Here is a 16,522-nt window from a genome sequence, read left to right as displayed (position 1 = left end):
ATGTATAGCGCACCACACTTCCGGGTACACGGGTGGGGGTGGTGGGACACGGGGAAGGGGGCCATTCACAGACATAACATACATTACAAAGTTGTATAACTTTGTAATGTGTGTTATTCTGTGAATAATTGTTTACCGCCGCACTACCCCTTTAAATGTGACTGTAAATATATGTAGGATTCCATAGACAAAAGTCCAGCACTTTCTTCCTATGTAATTATATTCACATCTTTATTGTAAATCCCTGATACAAGACGACATCACCATCACATGTTGCAGTTGTTGGTAACAATGGTGTCTTACATTATGGATCTGTTATAAAGCTGTGAATTCTAATACACCAGAACGAGGTGCTGGACTTTTTTCTGTCAGGCTATGTTCACACACACTTTTTTGAGCCATAGGCCGCATTCACACGTTCTGTGTTCTGCACGGAACATGGATGTGGAATGCCTGTAACAGACTTTCCCCCGCCCGGACAGCATCTGTGACAAGATGCTGGGAGCGGGGGAACTGTACAGATATGCGCCGCACGGCTGCTTCATTACAGCATATCTGTACAGTTCCCCCGCTCCCAGCATCTTATCACAGATGCTGTCCGGGCGGGGGAGAGTCCGTTACAGGCATTTCACGTCCGTGTTCTGTGCAGAACATGGAACGTGTGAATGCGACCATACAGTAGCTGCTCATAAAGTCCTAAAAGGTCCATAACAGTTTATTATGTTCAATTAAACTTGATATTAAAATGGCTGTTTGCGCACACATGTAGTGACTTTACGGTCATAATCATCACTACAGAATTTAGAAGGATAATCCAGAATTAAAAAAACATGGTTGTTTTCTTCCAAAAACAGCGCCACCCTGTCCTCAGGTTGTATGTGTTATTGTATTAGAACTCGGCTCCATCCACTTCCCTGGAAATAAGCTGCAGTACAGCTCCCTCTTTGCAAAGTGACACTAGGGCTATGCAGCTTTTAATATATCATCCGGTCATCAGTATTGTTCTATGGATAGTCGTCTGCAGCTACTACAGTATAGGCAAAGCCCATGTGGGACCTTGAGTGTATTTTTAATAGTGTCACCTTCATCTTCATGTTTAAATTTATTCTTTTATTGGGTATTAACAAACACTAATTTTTAATAATAGGGTCACGACCAAGGTGTGAGTGGGGCATTGGCCCTTTTGTTAGAGGGGCCCCAGACACTTTGGCAAAGGTTACTGTGTGAAGCAATACACTTGGGTATGATGCTGGAGCAAGGATCCTAAAATGTTTGTCTGGTAGATCCTACTGAGGGGAGTCACGGCCGGAGAAGTCTTCATGATAGGCGAGCAAGAAAAAGAGAACAAGAGAAGACGCCTCCTGTAAGTCACTGGATGTAATTGCACTATAAGCACTCCTTTTATAATCATCCTTTTTATTACCAGCTGAAGTGTCACAGTGACAGCCGCAGCACCACCATGTATGTAAATCAGTCAGAGCAGGAAGGCTCCACCTCTGTCACACTTTAGCTGGTAAAGAAAAAGGATGATTATGAAAGTTTACACTGGACTAAAAATCCTGTCACTTATACTGTATCTCCCCCGCACCTTTCTACAGCTCTGTACCTAGTATGGACCTCACAGATTCCCGTACATACCTAATTCCCATACATACCTAATCTATTGCAGATTTGGTGCTGCTGAAATACATAAATATGCACAAAAGTTTTTTTTTTAAATGTGTTGATGGAAGGAAGTAGTGAGTAGAATTCGCTACAGCATGTATAGTACAACGCTATCTCTAATTTATAAGGAAGGATATGGTATGTGGGCTGCTGAGGTTTGAGTGCCAGGGCTGATTTTAAGTCCCAGTCTGGCCCTGATGCACATGCACTTTATACCATTACATGTCCCAGTAGTGAGGTCTCCCACCTCCCGGGTCCTTGTTTTTAGTGTTGTTTTTGTGATAGATTCAATAAAGTTTGTGATTTATTCCTCTATATATACTGTGTGATTCCAGTTACTATAGGTTCTTTGTGCCCTATAGGTGTTATATAATTTGATGCAGCATTTTGAACAGCCACATCCTCATATTCATGTATTAGGTTTTCTCCTAAAGATAGGTGTTCTTATTGTAAGTACAAGTATGCCTGCAAAATAAGTCCAATATATGTTACATCACTTGGCTGGTTAATGAGAGGTGCGCCTTTAAGGGAAGTGGGGTGTATTGCTATTTTTAGACTTTGGAATGGGATGAAAGCACTATTTCAAGAAACTGAGGAAGATAAAAGGGCAAAATGAAATCTTACCTCAGCAAAGAGGAAGGGTGTATCAAACTGGAAGCAAACATGGCCATGCTTAATAGCCTGCACAGAAGCAGGGCCGCATCTATACATCCCTGTAATGACAGCCAATATTAAATGTTAGTGGTCTTAACCCATAACTACAAGCTTAATGCAATATAAAGTCTCATTCATTATATATAGATAGATATAATATAAATAGATAGATAGATAGATAGATAGATAGATAGATAGATAGATAGATAAAAGATGACAGGACCACTGCACAAGCATGTCTGCTTTGTATATCACTCCTGTTTTCTTATGGGCAGGGTTCTCACTCTTGGTTCAATTGGCTGTGGAATATATCAGTGCTATATAAATATATGTAATGTTCATCCATTCACTTTGGAGACAATCTTCCTTTGTTTTTATCATCCTTTGGGGTCCAAGCTGTGATACCTCAACTGATCAGCTTGTTACCTCCTATCCTGTGGATAGTATAAACCCCTTTAATGAGCATATGTACATAGGACTGTCTGTTTTAAAGAACCTCTTTAAGACAAAATGACACAACTAGAGATGAGCGAGTACTAAAATGCTTGAATGCTTCAGCCAAATAGGAGGCCCCTGAAAAAAATGCTCAATTCTCCCATTGACATTAATGGGATTCCTTACTCAAGCATCGGAAAATACACAACTCAAGTAAGGAATCCCATTAATGTCAATGGGAGAATTGAGCATTTTTTCAGGGGCCTCCTATTTGGCTGAAGGGAGTGTTGGAAGTGATAGAAACACCATGTAAATGGAACTAGGACAGCAGGGGGGACCATGCATGAATGCATTAAAGACTTCCAGCTCCCTGAATTTTTACAGCCTGACAATATTGCACACCAACCCCAAGATAAAGTCGAATTTAAAGTGGGGAGGGGGAAACTTAGAAAACACTCTTTCCAGTACATTTACTTGTAGAGAAATCAAAAAGGAAAAGAAAAAAAAATAATTTTACACCCATTAAAAGCTTGCCCATTTCTCACTTTAGTTCCCGTCATCTCTGCAAACCATATACGCCATAGACAAGGGTGGACTCAAGCTACACACATCTGTCATTTGTGTGACATGGTCAGACTCTTCATGTTTACATTTTGATGGCTTGTTTCATAGACTCACTAAGCCATGTGGTGACCCTCCTTTTAATTGAGGTTGACTGCCTGGTAGTGAACCCCGTGAAAATTGTGGGCTAGAGCCTGTTGTGACCCACCTTATAATTGTTGGTACAAGCCTGTTGTGACCCCCATTATAATTTTAGATAAGAGGGGTTTGTAAAACTCATTCTAATTGTCAAGAGATGGTTATGAATCTGATTACAATTGTCAATAAGAGCAGTTAAGAACCTCATTATAATTGTTGATAAAAGCGAGTTGTGACCCTCATTATAATTGTTGATAAAAGCCAGTTGTGACCCTCATTATAATTGTTGGGAAGAGCCAGTTGTGACCCTCTGAAAAGTTGTTGGCAAGAGATGGGTGTAACCCTCTAAAAAAATTGTGGGTGAGAGCCGGTTGAGACCCTCTAAAAAAACGTTGAAAAGGGGGCGGGTGCAAGGCAGGAGGCAGTGGTGTTACCCGCAGTTGCTCATTGAGGCTTGCAGCCTTCGTCCCAACTTTGCTAACATGTGCTGGCACATGCTGGTGGTGTTCAGCCTGATGGTGGTGGCTCCCCTGCTGATTCGCTTGGCACAGTTTGCAAAACATAAATGAGTTTTCTTCTGGAATCTCAGCAAAATAATGTCACACTGCAGAGGACCTGCCTCTCCCTAACCGGGTGCTTCAGGGAACACTTGTGGGACCATTTTCTATTGCCCGGCTTCTCCCTCTGCCCACACCACTTAGTCTTGCAGCTGGTGCTGCAGATCTCTTCCGCTCTGAGGGGTGGCCAGGGATGCCCACGTCCTCACTAGAGATGATCGAACATCGGGAAATCTTAGGTTCGATCGAACTCGAACCTTTTGTATCCCTGTTTTCCAGGTGGTACTCCGGCAGTCTCCACCTTCCCCAAGGAACGGAAGGCATCTGGAATCAAATACTGCAAGTTCAAGAAGGTTCGAGTTCGAGTCACCACTACTGGACTGTTGCACAATTACACTGTTTACACTTAAAAAAAACTGTATGCAAAATGTTTTTTTTTTCTTCTTTTCTCTAGTTCTGATGAGGACTTTAGTGGTCCTTTAGTAGTATATACAAAAGCCTATACACAGTCACTATCACTAGAGTGTTGTACTGTAATGTACTATAATTGTGAAGGTACCAAGTAGTTTCAAGTACAGCGATACTCAAGCGAATAGTAAGCATGTTCACTCATCTCTAAACACAACACATTTCCTTAATCTTGTCAACAAAGTAATTTTCCCTCTCTACATTTCTACTCTATAAAGATTTCCATCTGGACAGACCCTAATTTAATATATTGTAGCCAAAATGCCAATAGTGTCAATTAACTATGGCATAATAAGAACATAATTAAACCATATTCAGAATAGACAGCAATACCTTATGACTAGAATTTATGTAAGACTGAGGTAAAGCTTGCAGATTTTAATTACTTTTCATTATGTCTTTGCTTAAGAATTCAGTAATTGACCTCCTAATAACTTGTACCATTTCCTTCCATACCGTAGCAAAGTAAATTGTCATAAAACAGTCAGAGATTCAAGGGGAAGATTGTTCTCAGTGTAACCTAAAAGTCTATTGGGAGCACAATATTACATAATAACCTAGAAAAAACTTCAATGAAAACATCTTAAAGGTTAAATGTCTGTGTTGCCCATGGCCACCAATCACAGTACAGCACATCTTTCCTTTCTTGAAAAATTAAAGCTATGCTGTAATTGATTGCTATGGGCAGACGGTTTTTATAGATCTGCTCATTAGTTTCTAATTACATATTGTATATTTGCCAATATACCTAGTATTCAGCACAAAACCTTGCTTGTTGTCATTAGAAAGTAATAATTACCATCACTGGTTTCCTGAGGTGTGGCATCTACTGCTTGCCATCCCCCAAATCCAACTGGAAGATCTGGTCGCGTCATCCAAGCCTCATTCCAGCAATGATAGTTCCTTGGAGAAAAAACAAATCTCACTTAGTTTTTTGCATTCAGAGCCCCCTTACACAGTATTTTAGTATTGATTTAAATTTGGCATTTGTTATCAAGAAATTCTTTTTTAACCTTTCCACATTGCGATTGCTGAACCATCTTTTAATGTCAGTGACATAAAGGGGGTAAATAAGCTAAACAGCTTGCCCCATACACAGCAGATATTGGCTATCTACAGCTAAAACCCACTATTAATGACTGACACAAGCGATCACACTGATGTTGACCATTTCACTATTTAAAACATATAAAAATGATTTTATAATACAGTAAAAAGAGTCTTTCCCAAGCCCCTGATCTGCTGCAAGCTGGAATCCCACTTTACTACCTCTCCCATACCTGACCCTGCTTCACTGACAGTCAGCTGCAAGTCGAGCTCTCAGCAGGGTAAGGGGTGGGAGGGGCAGAGGTGTTACAGCTGTCAGCAAATCAGGAGCTTGGAAAAGCTTCTCTGACAGTTTTCACTGGAGAATAAAAGTGTATTTTCTTAATCGTGGAAGCAAAACTGGATATATGAAAGGTACTATGTGTCTCCTTGACCTAATCTCAACCCTGCAGCTGACAAATTTACTTTAAAGCGACTCTGTACCCACAATCTGACCCCCCCAAACCACTTGTACCTTCGGATAGCTGCTTTTAATCCAAGATCTGTCCTGCGGTCCATTCGGCAGGTGATGCAGTTATTGTTATAAAAAACAAGTTTTAAACTTGCAGCCCGTGACCAACAGGAGTATCTGTGCCCTAGCTTTGCACCACCCCTCTGTCCCTCTTCCCCACCCTCTTCATCATTAGGAATGCTCCAGGCAGATTGTCTCCTATTCGTCAGCTCTGTGAATACTGAGCATGGGCTGGATCGTTAAGCACCTGTGCAATGTTCAGCAAGGAGAAAATGTTTCAGTGGCATTCCTAATGATGAAGAGGGTGGGGAGGAGGGACGGAGGGGTGGTGCAAAGTTAGGGCACAGATACTCCCGGCTGCAAGTTTAAAAGTTGTTTTTTAGGACAATAACTGCATCACCTGCCAAACGAACCCCAGGACAGATCTTGGATTAAAAGCAGCTATCTAAAGGTACAAGTGGTTAAGGGGGGTCAGATTGTGGGTGCAGAGTCGCTTTAATGCAAGCCCTTTAGGCATGCCTGGGTTTTATATTAGTTTAGTGAAGATTATTAGTTGACAATAGGAACCCACCAATGTGGTTTAACCCTTTCTTGACCTGACAGATTTAGATTTTTGGTGTACCTTTTCTTAATCCTTGTCATAAACGTTTTTATTCTTGTTTTTTGTGATGGACCTATGGAGATTAGAGATGAGCGAACCTCGAGCATGCTCGAGTCGATCCGAACCCGAACTTTCAGCATTTGATTAGCGGTGGCTGCTGAAGTTGGATAAAGCCCTAAGGCTATGTGGAACACATGGCTATAGTCATTGGCTGTATCCATGTTTTCCAGACAACCTTAGAGCTTTATCCAAGTTCAGCAGCCATCACTAATCAAATGCCGATCGTTCGGGTTCGGATCGACTCGAACCCAAACCCAGTTTGCTCATCTCTAATGGAGATGTTTACAAATGGATTGCATGCCTCGCCAATGGCCAGACTTCATGACAGGCGCTTTAAGTAAACGTTACCTGTCTTACATAGCTATCTGCCGAAAAACAACTATACAATAAACAAACTGTATATTTACAGTACATCTAACTTCACCTCACGGATTCATACATCTTTTAGCCCAATATGCAAACCATTCATTTTACAAGTTATGTGTATAAAAGTCCCCTACAAGTTGGTTAGGTAAACAGGTCTGTGATTTGTGTTCATATGGGTAAGTAAGAAATAACAACAGCTGCTGTAAAAACACTAGAAAAGAGGATATTAAAGATGTGTGTTTTGTTTGTCTAATGTACACTCCCAAGATGTCTTCATTTGAATTATTTAGAATACCTCAAACATATGAAAGATTCCATTACAAGTTCTGGAAATTGTACTTTATAAATGATGTGCATCCTGCCAAGTGTGAAGAAACTAATTCATTCAAGTAGCCACTTATGCATTCCTGATCTGTAAAATTTGCCAGCAATAAAATGTCAGTAAAAAAAAAAAAAAGAACAGAATAGTTAAACTCTGACCATTTCATTAATAATGGGCAAAAACAGAAACTAAAAGAAGCCGAAAGGATCTAAAGCTTGTCTAACAAGCCATTTCAAAGCAAGAATAAAATCTCGGATCAAGGAAAACTTGTCAATGGAGAAATATAATGAGGCACAAGCATACGAAAAGAATTATTCAAGGAAACCTATCTACAAATCTTGCATTTTTTAAACAGTGCAAGAACACTACTTTAGTCAGAAACGAGTCTTCAGAATGCTTAAGATGGAATATAATAAGATGTTACCAATTGAAGGATAAAACAATTCAATAGTAGGAAAGGTATATAGTCAGGTTTAATTGATGCAGATGACATGTATCCTGCATCTTCAAAAATACTACTGAGAAGCCTGTTAAGTAAACAAACAAGTCATACTATACTGTGGGCTACGTAAAAAAGGCTTAGAGCTCTGTTCATATGGGACTGTAAGCAGTCCCATGAGTTTTGATGGAACCCGATGGACTTTATTGTTACATGATGGGGTCTGTTGGGTGCTAGTGGTAATCAGTATACAGTTGATCCAGCAGTGCTTTGTGGTTTCCATTATAAAATAAAACTAGTGTGGTCAAAGCCTAATGCAGATCATAATTTTCTGCTTCTGTGCCAAGTAAAATTTCTACATTTTTAATATAGTAGAATAAAAAAACAATATTTTTAAAAAATAAGGAAACAAAAAACAGTTTGGTTGGAATAAAATAAACTCATCAGTTATGTGGATAATCATTTTTTTTTTTTTTTTTGAAAGCCAATGAGTATTGCAGGGGCAGAGTATAACCTTGAAGGCAAGGTGGCTTTCACTCCACCCATGTACCAAGGGTACTATAAAAAGAAATCATTTAGATCCTTTCTGCCCAGTTTTAGGCTTGTTCAGCCCAGGAGAGGCCATTGCAAGTGTGAAAATGCTAGAGCTAACGTGGTGACATGGTCCACTCTGTTTGATCAAATAGTTTGCTAAGATCTTCATTTTTTAATATCTACAGAGAAGGTTTGTATTGTGTACACTGGGAGGAGTATATACGGTAAGATCTCGCACCTGTGGGTTGCTGTTGCACTTTTTGTATTTTTGCTTGGAGGCAAGGTGATCAGCTAATCACAAGTGTGGGTTGAAACTGAAAGAAGGGCCTTAATATGGCAACCCCATTCGATTGCAATACCAAAAAAACTGTACTTTATTCTTTCCTCCTTGAAAGTATTTCTTCAAAAATAAACTCTTCAACACTCCGAGAGAAAAAAGTTTGTGGATCCAAACCCAATTAAAATCAGTGGGGACCTAAATTTATGGTCCCAAAAATGGCTATAAAATGGGTGTAAGAATGGGTTGAGGGCTGAAATGGTAAGCTTTTTTTTTTTTTTATACATTAACAGAGCTGCAACGGCACAGTCCTTTTTTGATCGATTGGTTCCTGGGCACAGCACCGGTCTATTCCCAAGCATTGACCCACCCCAGAGCACTGGGGGGAAAAATCTCCCCTCGTGGGTCCATTGATTCTAATGGAGCCACGTCATAGAGGGGAGATGGTCACACTGGGGGACCCATGGGCTTACCTCCAGTGCTTTGGGGTGGGCCGGCGCTCGAGAATAGACCGGGGCCCTGCGTGGGCACTGATCTGTTAAAGGGGTTATCCAGTGCTACAAAACATGGCCATTTCCTTTTAGAGACAACACGACTCTTGTTTTCAGTTCAGGTGTGGTTTGCAATTAAGCTCCATTCACTTCAATGGAACTGAGCAGCAGAACCTCGTCCAAGCTGAAGGCAAGAGTGGGTCTGTCTCTGGGAGAAAGTGGCCATGTTTTTGTAGCAGTAGATAACCCCTTTAAGGTTAAAAAAAAAACCAAAGAAATGTACCTGATGGTACATTTACTTTAAAGTGCCACAGTCATTATAACTTTCAAAATCTAAATCAACAGGTGATTTAAAATCAAGTTTGAAAGTTACATTCTTTTTTTTTTGTTTTGTTTTTAGTTATCACGCTTAAAAACAAAGCTCTGCTTATCTGAAATCCAGGTCTATTTTCCAGAAGGTGGCATTTTAGTGCCGGTTTTGTGCTGGTTCAAAAAAACAGACTAAACACAGGAATTCCGGCCAGTACAGAGAGTCACGGCTTAATGTGTCCATCAAACAAATGAAAGCCAAGCCTTCTCTGTGAGTGCTCAGATGACCTGTGTTTAGGCTCTTTAAAAAAAATCTAAATACAGGAAGTGGCGTTTTTTCAATGATAAATAAATTAATTCATAATTTGGAAAGAGGACGCAGAGGTCCAAGTGGAGGAGGTAGCTGTGGAGGTGGCGGAGGAAGAGGATGAGGTAGCTAACAATGTAGATTTGTACAGTATGCTGTCTCTTCAATCGGGCACTGGGACCGACAAGTAATAAAGGGATACATGCCTGGTTCATTTTTATAAATGTCAGCTTGTCCATGTAACTGCAGTGAAGGCTAGCACCCTTCAAGGCATAAAAGGCAAGCTCTGGCTAGGTGCCTTATTTAGAAATCCAGAAGTTGAACAGATAAGAGCCTTTGCTTAGTACCAGGAGACATGTTGCCACATATTGTCCACCATATACCAAAAATTCTGCCTAATACTGGTAATACTTGCCGTATCAGAGAGTGGTGGTGAATGCTGTGGAGTACTAATGAAGGTGCTCCATATTTCGGCCATGCTCACCCTCTCTTCCAATGTGGCAGTGCTCTCCCAGCTGCATTGGGGACTTTTTGCTCCTCTGACTTGTGCTCCCACTGAGCCCTCTCTGTCAGATGGGAACTCCACCAGTAGTGCATTTACTAGCTTGTGCTTGTATTCCTACATCTTTTTCCACACTCTACTGAATTAAGGATGCAATGTTGTCGTTTGCCGCGGGGATCCAGCAATCAGCACTGGTATATATTGGCCATTTGCATGAATTTGTATATATTAGCCATGCACTGATGGACTATCTGCAACAACACCTGTATATATTAGCCACACAATGATGGTCGAACTGCAGCAACACTTGTATATATTAGCAACACACTGACTGCATAACTGAGGCGACACTTGTATATACTGTATAAGCCACCAACTGGTGGCCTGAGGCAACACTTGTATATATTATCCACCAGGGCCCATTCTGGGGTCCGTGCCGCCTGAGGCAAATCTCAGGCCGCCGCCCCCCTCACTGGCACCCGACCCCCCCCCCCCCCCCGCGCGCGCGCACGGCAAGCCCGACAATCATCATACATTACCAGCCCCACTCGCGCCCCCACCTCCCTGGAACACCCAGGGGCTGCTCTGCCCCTTTAAAAGCAGGGGGCTCCGCTACCACTAGCTGTTCTAACCAGTCCACTGAGCTTCTGGGACCGGTCACCTGATGCACGCTGGCCCCGGAAGCTACAGCCCCGCGCACCACATCAGGTGACTTGTCCCGGAAGCTCAGTGGACTGGTTAGAACAGCTAATGATAGCGCAGCCCCTTGCTTTTAAAGGGGCAGAGCGGCCTTGAAGAGCTCCAGCGGCCGTGGCCCCTGGGTGTTAAAGGGAGGTGGGGGCGCGAGTGTATGTTCCGGAGGGGCCCAGGTTGGCAGAGTGGTAAGCGGCCCTTCAACTGAGAATCTGGGCGGCCCAGCGAGTATTTGCCTGGACCGTCAGATTATCAGTCTGGGCATGATTATGCCGCCCCCTGCAGGACCGCAAAATCTGCCGCCTGAGGCGGAATACAGAAGCAGGCCTGTTATCCACGCAAAATTAGCTCTGTTTGAACATGGAAAGTATCAGCAGATTAGACGAATCTAATCTGCTATTGCGCACAGGGTGCTGAAGATAAAGGTAAGTCTCTTACCTTCATCCTTGGTGCCATTTCTTTGCAGTTTGTAGTGTAATCTTGCATTCAGTAAGGCCGTTGCAGCACCGTGGACAGGGCTATCTCCCCCAGAGCACTGGTCTACCCCCGGTTGGCCTGCTTCACTGATAATCATTAGAAGGAGCAGGCTGGCTGGGGGCAGGTTGGTACTCATATGCAGGACATTACATTACAAACTGCACAGGAACAGCGCCATGGATGAAGGTAAGACCTACCCTCTTCATCAGCACCTTGTGTGCGCAATACAGAGCTATCAGCAGGTTAGAATTGTCTAACCTGCTGATAGGTTCGCTTTTATAGTGTAAAACTAATCATAAACTAAAGTTCCTTCACCTGACCTACCAGATACTGTCCTTGGTAAGTACAGTATTAGTTTTACCATCGTCATCCAGATAGACATCAGTTTGCACGTTGGCATCCTTGTCATGGGCAGAAAAATAATTGGTAACAAGTCGTGCAGGAATTCCAAGGCATCGAAGGACTGTAAGGAAAAATCAAAGATTTGTGACTAATGAATTAGCTATTCGGAGCTGTCACATTTACTAATATCTTCAAAGGTAGTCAGACAATTGGGCTATTTATTGGAAAAGCTTATTCTAATTCATACTACATTTTAGAGACAAGCTCTATAATAAATACTAAGCTATTATGAGAATCAAGAGGACGGCAATAGTTTGCTTCTAATTACATGCACTAAAACCTGACTTTAGCATTTACAACAGTGAGATGGCAGGTGATGGGCCTAATCGAAAATATGTCATGTGAACAGAAATTGTAGGAATAGGAATTGTAGTTTTACAACAGCTGGATAGCCAAAGGTTGCCCATCTCTGGTGTGGATATTCCCTAATTGCCCCCATGCAAGTCAGGGGTCTAGGAGCTTTTGGGGTGTCGCCTGTCAGCAAGGAGCACCTGCTTGTGCCGCACAGCCTGTCCCCTCCTGTCCGGCCTACTGTGCATATTCATATATTCATATTGGCCTCTACTTACAGCGCATATGCGAGGAAGATGTCCCGTTGGAGATGGAACAAGCAGGTTTCCGGACTGATGAGCGACGCCCCAAAGTAAGCAAGTTAGGGCCCTATTACACGGGACGATTATCGTGCGAAAAATCATTATATCGTTCGAATTTAAAAGAATTTGTCCTGTGTAATTGCAGGCAACAATCGAAAAATTGATAGTTGATTTAGATCTTAACCTAAAATTATTGTTAATCGTTCGCTAATCGTCCGCTTTAATTCCACATTCGTTCCCTTAAGTTCAGCATTTTTTCACTAATTGTTCAGTGTAATTGCACATTGTTCATTGTTTCGCTGGGTTCAGAAGGAATAAACAATCATAGTAATGATCGCAATAATGATCGTAACTAACGACCATCGCTCTGTGTAATATGGTGAACGATTTCAGATTAGCGATAAACACAAATCTCGTTTGTGATTATTGTTAGTCATTAATCGTTAAAAATCGCTCTGTGTAATAGGACCCTAAGAGGCAGATTTTTGAAAGGGTGTAAATATACACCTGGTGTAAACTGCCCACAGCAACCAATCACAGCTCAGCTTTCAGCTCTGGTAAAATAATAAAAGAGGAGCTGTGATTGGTTGCTGTGGGCAGCTTATACCAGGTGTATATTTACACCCTTTCATAAATCTCCCGCTAAGTGTGTGGTACTAAAATAAAAAAACAACTACTGGAACAACTAAGTAACTAAGTCAGATCCACAGCAGATTTGATGGTGCAGATTTGATGCTGTGTTCAGTTAATTAAATGAAATCTGCTGCGGATCCGGTAAGTGTGAACGTACCCTATGGGTGGAAATTGAACAGGGCCAAAGTGTCACTGTTGTTTGGGAAAACTTTTGACATGACATTGAAATTAGACAGTAAATGGCTAATCAACAATTCAAAGAATACATAAATCTGCTTGAACCAGTCGCCAGATCGTATCTGTATAGTCAAGGGTAAAGAGGGGGGATTTTTCAAGACTGACGTGTACTGCGTGATCTGTGCCCCAGACCTGCCTAAATTCCCACCCTACATTCCATCCCATTATAATAATAGCTAAAACTGGTACACCAGTTGTATGGATGGGCAGTGGTCGTACATCTTAGACCCTGAGCTGTTACCCAAACCTGCAAAAATATGTCATATCTATAATTATCACATCACCATCACACTTCAAACTGCATCTTATCTTATTTAATGACTTCACATATATTTTTATGAACAGGTTTTAGGGTTTGTTTTTTTTAATGATAGAAGAACAACCGTATGGTTAAAAATAGGATATTTAGGCAAAATAGGCTGTTTCCACAACATCATTTATTGATGTGAAAAAACTTTTTCATGATAATGACGACCATTGTTAGCTGTTTTTCACCCAAAAAGACGTTATAGAAACATAGCCATATTATGGTGTAACTTTTTTTTATGACCATTAGGGATGGTTCGAACCGGCTGAGGTTCGGGTTTGTACAAACCCGAACTCTCGGCAAAGATTCCCGCTGTCTGCCCGCTCCGTGGAGAGGGTGGATACAGCGGGAGGACCGCCTGGAAAACTGGGATACAGCCATAGCCATAGGCTGTATACCAGTTTTCCAGGTGGTCCTCCCGCTGTATCCACCCGCTGCACAGAGTGGGCAGACAGCGGTAATCTGATGCCGAGCGTTCGGGTTCATACAAACCCGAACCTCGGCAGGTTCGGACCATCCTTAATGACCATCTTCACATCCAGCATATTTATTATGCATTTCCATCAGTTTTGCGTGCATTCACACTTTGCTTGACCGTTTTGTTTTATGACAGTTGTTGGGAACATGGCTTAGATGGGTTAGGGTTTTTTTGACTGATACTGTGCGAGATACAAAATGATAAAATGGTAAATGTGAAAAGTGCCTGGCAATGTCCAAGTAAGAGACATATGAAATATACATGCAAATGATTTAAGAAGTACTTTTATGGGTAGAAAGACAGGGAGATAAGTTTAAATGTTAAATCTTAAATCTAGTCCATTATTAAAGATACTAGGAACAGTGGTCAGAACGGAAGAGAAATGGTATCAATTAATTTTCAGTTTACATTAAGAAGACTATATGTGGCTCCACACCACAGCTCCCTCTGCTGGTTCCAGTTCTAGTTACATCATTTTCCCACAGATAATGTCAAGGTTATATTATCATCATGTCTCTCTTTGGCCAGTTATCTGCTGTCTTTTTGGGCGGCCGTCATTTGAAGCAAAAATAAGACTGTCTGTATTATGCAAATTACAGCCACATTTTTGCATCAAAATTACAGCTGTAAAAAAAAACAGCTGAAATATGGCCAAAAAAAAGACATAGTGGGAACATAGCCAAAAACAAATATGGACGTGATATTTGCAATAAACTAGTGAAATTCACTATTTACCTTCTTCCAGGAATTGTTAACAGTAAAAAAAGTAGAGGATTAAAACACCAAGGTAATGCAATTATATTATGTCTTTGCTTTTCCCTCAGTAGCATTTTTGTTAGCATTTTTTTTATTCCCTAAAAAGTTATTCTGGATAAATAAAATGCTATTTCTTTGAAATCATATTAGAAATACAATAAATACATTGCAGGTTGCCATTTAATGTTATCAGTGCATTTATGTCAGGACAGTGCTGCAGATCACATGATCACATTGGGACTTATCTACAGTAGCAGACACAGAGCATAGACAGTCTACAGAGTGTCGCTGTCTTCCGGAAGAAAAGGTAAATTCACATTCGGCATTTTTTAAGCCAATTAAACCTCAAAAAAGTTTCACTGCATTGCTTTTTTGGCTCTAAATACTGAAATGTGACTTTTTTCATTTTTTACACTCATACACAGGCTATGTTCACACTGCGTATGAGTCCGGCCGTAGTGCGAACCGCGAATATACGCACGTAGTTTTGAGGTTGATGCGTTCGCTTGAAAGTATACGATTTACGTCCGCACAGTGCACACTACGTATGAGCTTAAGGCCGGATAATATGTGGCGCCGTGAAAAATGAACAAGACCATTGTTTGAGGACGGAAATGTTGAAACTCACGCCCGTGGATTTCCATGCGGTCCCGTACGAAGTACTTATTTCAGCCAAATTAAACTTGATTTTTCGATCCAAAAGGTTCTGTGAGTTTTATTGGGCTGGGTGAAGATTTCCAAGTAAATGACCTGCCTCAGATCACTTCCAAACAAGCTAGGGAAGCATAACTGTACTACGGGCATATGTTCGCAATTCGTACGCATCCGGCAGCATGGTAATGTATGGTAATGTATGCTGGTAATGTATGCTTGGGGCAGCCGGCCGGGGGGCCGGGGCTGTGGGTGGGCAGGCTTTTGGCCAGCGGCGTAGGGGTTAAAAGGGCCGAGTCCCATACCCACAGCGGATCTATTGCGTGCATGGGACCCATTCAAATTCACAGTACTGGATCCGCAGCGGATTTCGCTGCGGATCCGGTAGGTGTGAACGTACCCTAAGGCTATGTTCACACAACGTAAGAGACCGTCCGTTCCGTGAGATAATAAAAAACAATTAATTGCATACATGTCATTACCTTATCTGTCTCCTTCTCTCAGTTTCGAGCTGCTGCTTTCTGCTAAGGACAAAAAACTGTGTGAGAGCTGTTCAGTCCATTTCTGTTCTTAACGCCCTCCTCCCTCCCTTCCCTGGCAGGCTTTTTCTGCATTTTTGTAGCTTCCTTGTATTGCTGGGGGTTAATCTGAGGTCAAGTTGCTGATAAACTCAGTGATAGCTCTCAATTCTTTACAAAGTTATTTACATCAGCTATCTGGAAAGGAGGGGGTCGGGGGTCAGAAGCAGAGATGGACTCAGTAGCTCTCACTTAGTTTTTGTATCTGTAGCAGAAAGCAGCAGCTCAAACTGAGAGAAGAAGACAGATAAGGTAATGACATGTATGAAATTAATCGTTTGTCTCCAGGAGGGGGGATGATTCAACCTACAACCCCTTTAACTTTTAATATGTTGCTGCCCTTAGTGTGAACTATTTGTACCTTTCCGCACTTCCCGGTTGTCCTCAAATGTCATCTTAGGGTCCCAACTGAGTGATCCCACCTACACTTCTGACAGTGACAGACAAGTAATTGACTGAGCAGGCCGTTACTG

General features: G+C 41.7%; 1 protein-coding gene across 3 annotated transcripts in view; it reads right to left on the bottom strand.

Moving 5' to 3' along the window:
- Positions 1 to 16,522, bottom strand: part of F13A1 (coagulation factor XIII A chain) — an 86,086-nt gene that overhangs the window by 42,996 nt on the left and 26,568 nt on the right. For all 3 annotated transcript variants that reach the window (XM_069958057.1, XM_069958058.1, XM_069958059.1), the window contains 3 exons: positions 11,739 to 11,877; positions 5,278 to 5,381; positions 2,290 to 2,378 (listed from right to left, as the gene is read on the bottom strand). In XM_069958057.1, coding sequence (XP_069814158.1) covers positions 2,290 to 2,378; positions 5,278 to 5,381; positions 11,739 to 11,877 — 332 coding nt within the window. The remainder of the gene's footprint in view (positions 1 to 2,289; positions 2,379 to 5,277; positions 5,382 to 11,738; positions 11,878 to 16,522) is intronic.

The sequence above is a fragment of the Dendropsophus ebraccatus genome, chromosome 2 (assembly GCF_027789765.1).
Source record: "Dendropsophus ebraccatus isolate aDenEbr1 chromosome 2, aDenEbr1.pat, whole genome shotgun sequence".
Lineage (NCBI taxonomy): Eukaryota > Metazoa > Chordata > Amphibia > Anura > Hylidae > Dendropsophus > Dendropsophus ebraccatus.
The sequence above is the reverse complement of the archived record's forward strand: the minus strand, read 5'-3'. Positions and strand labels throughout refer to the sequence as shown.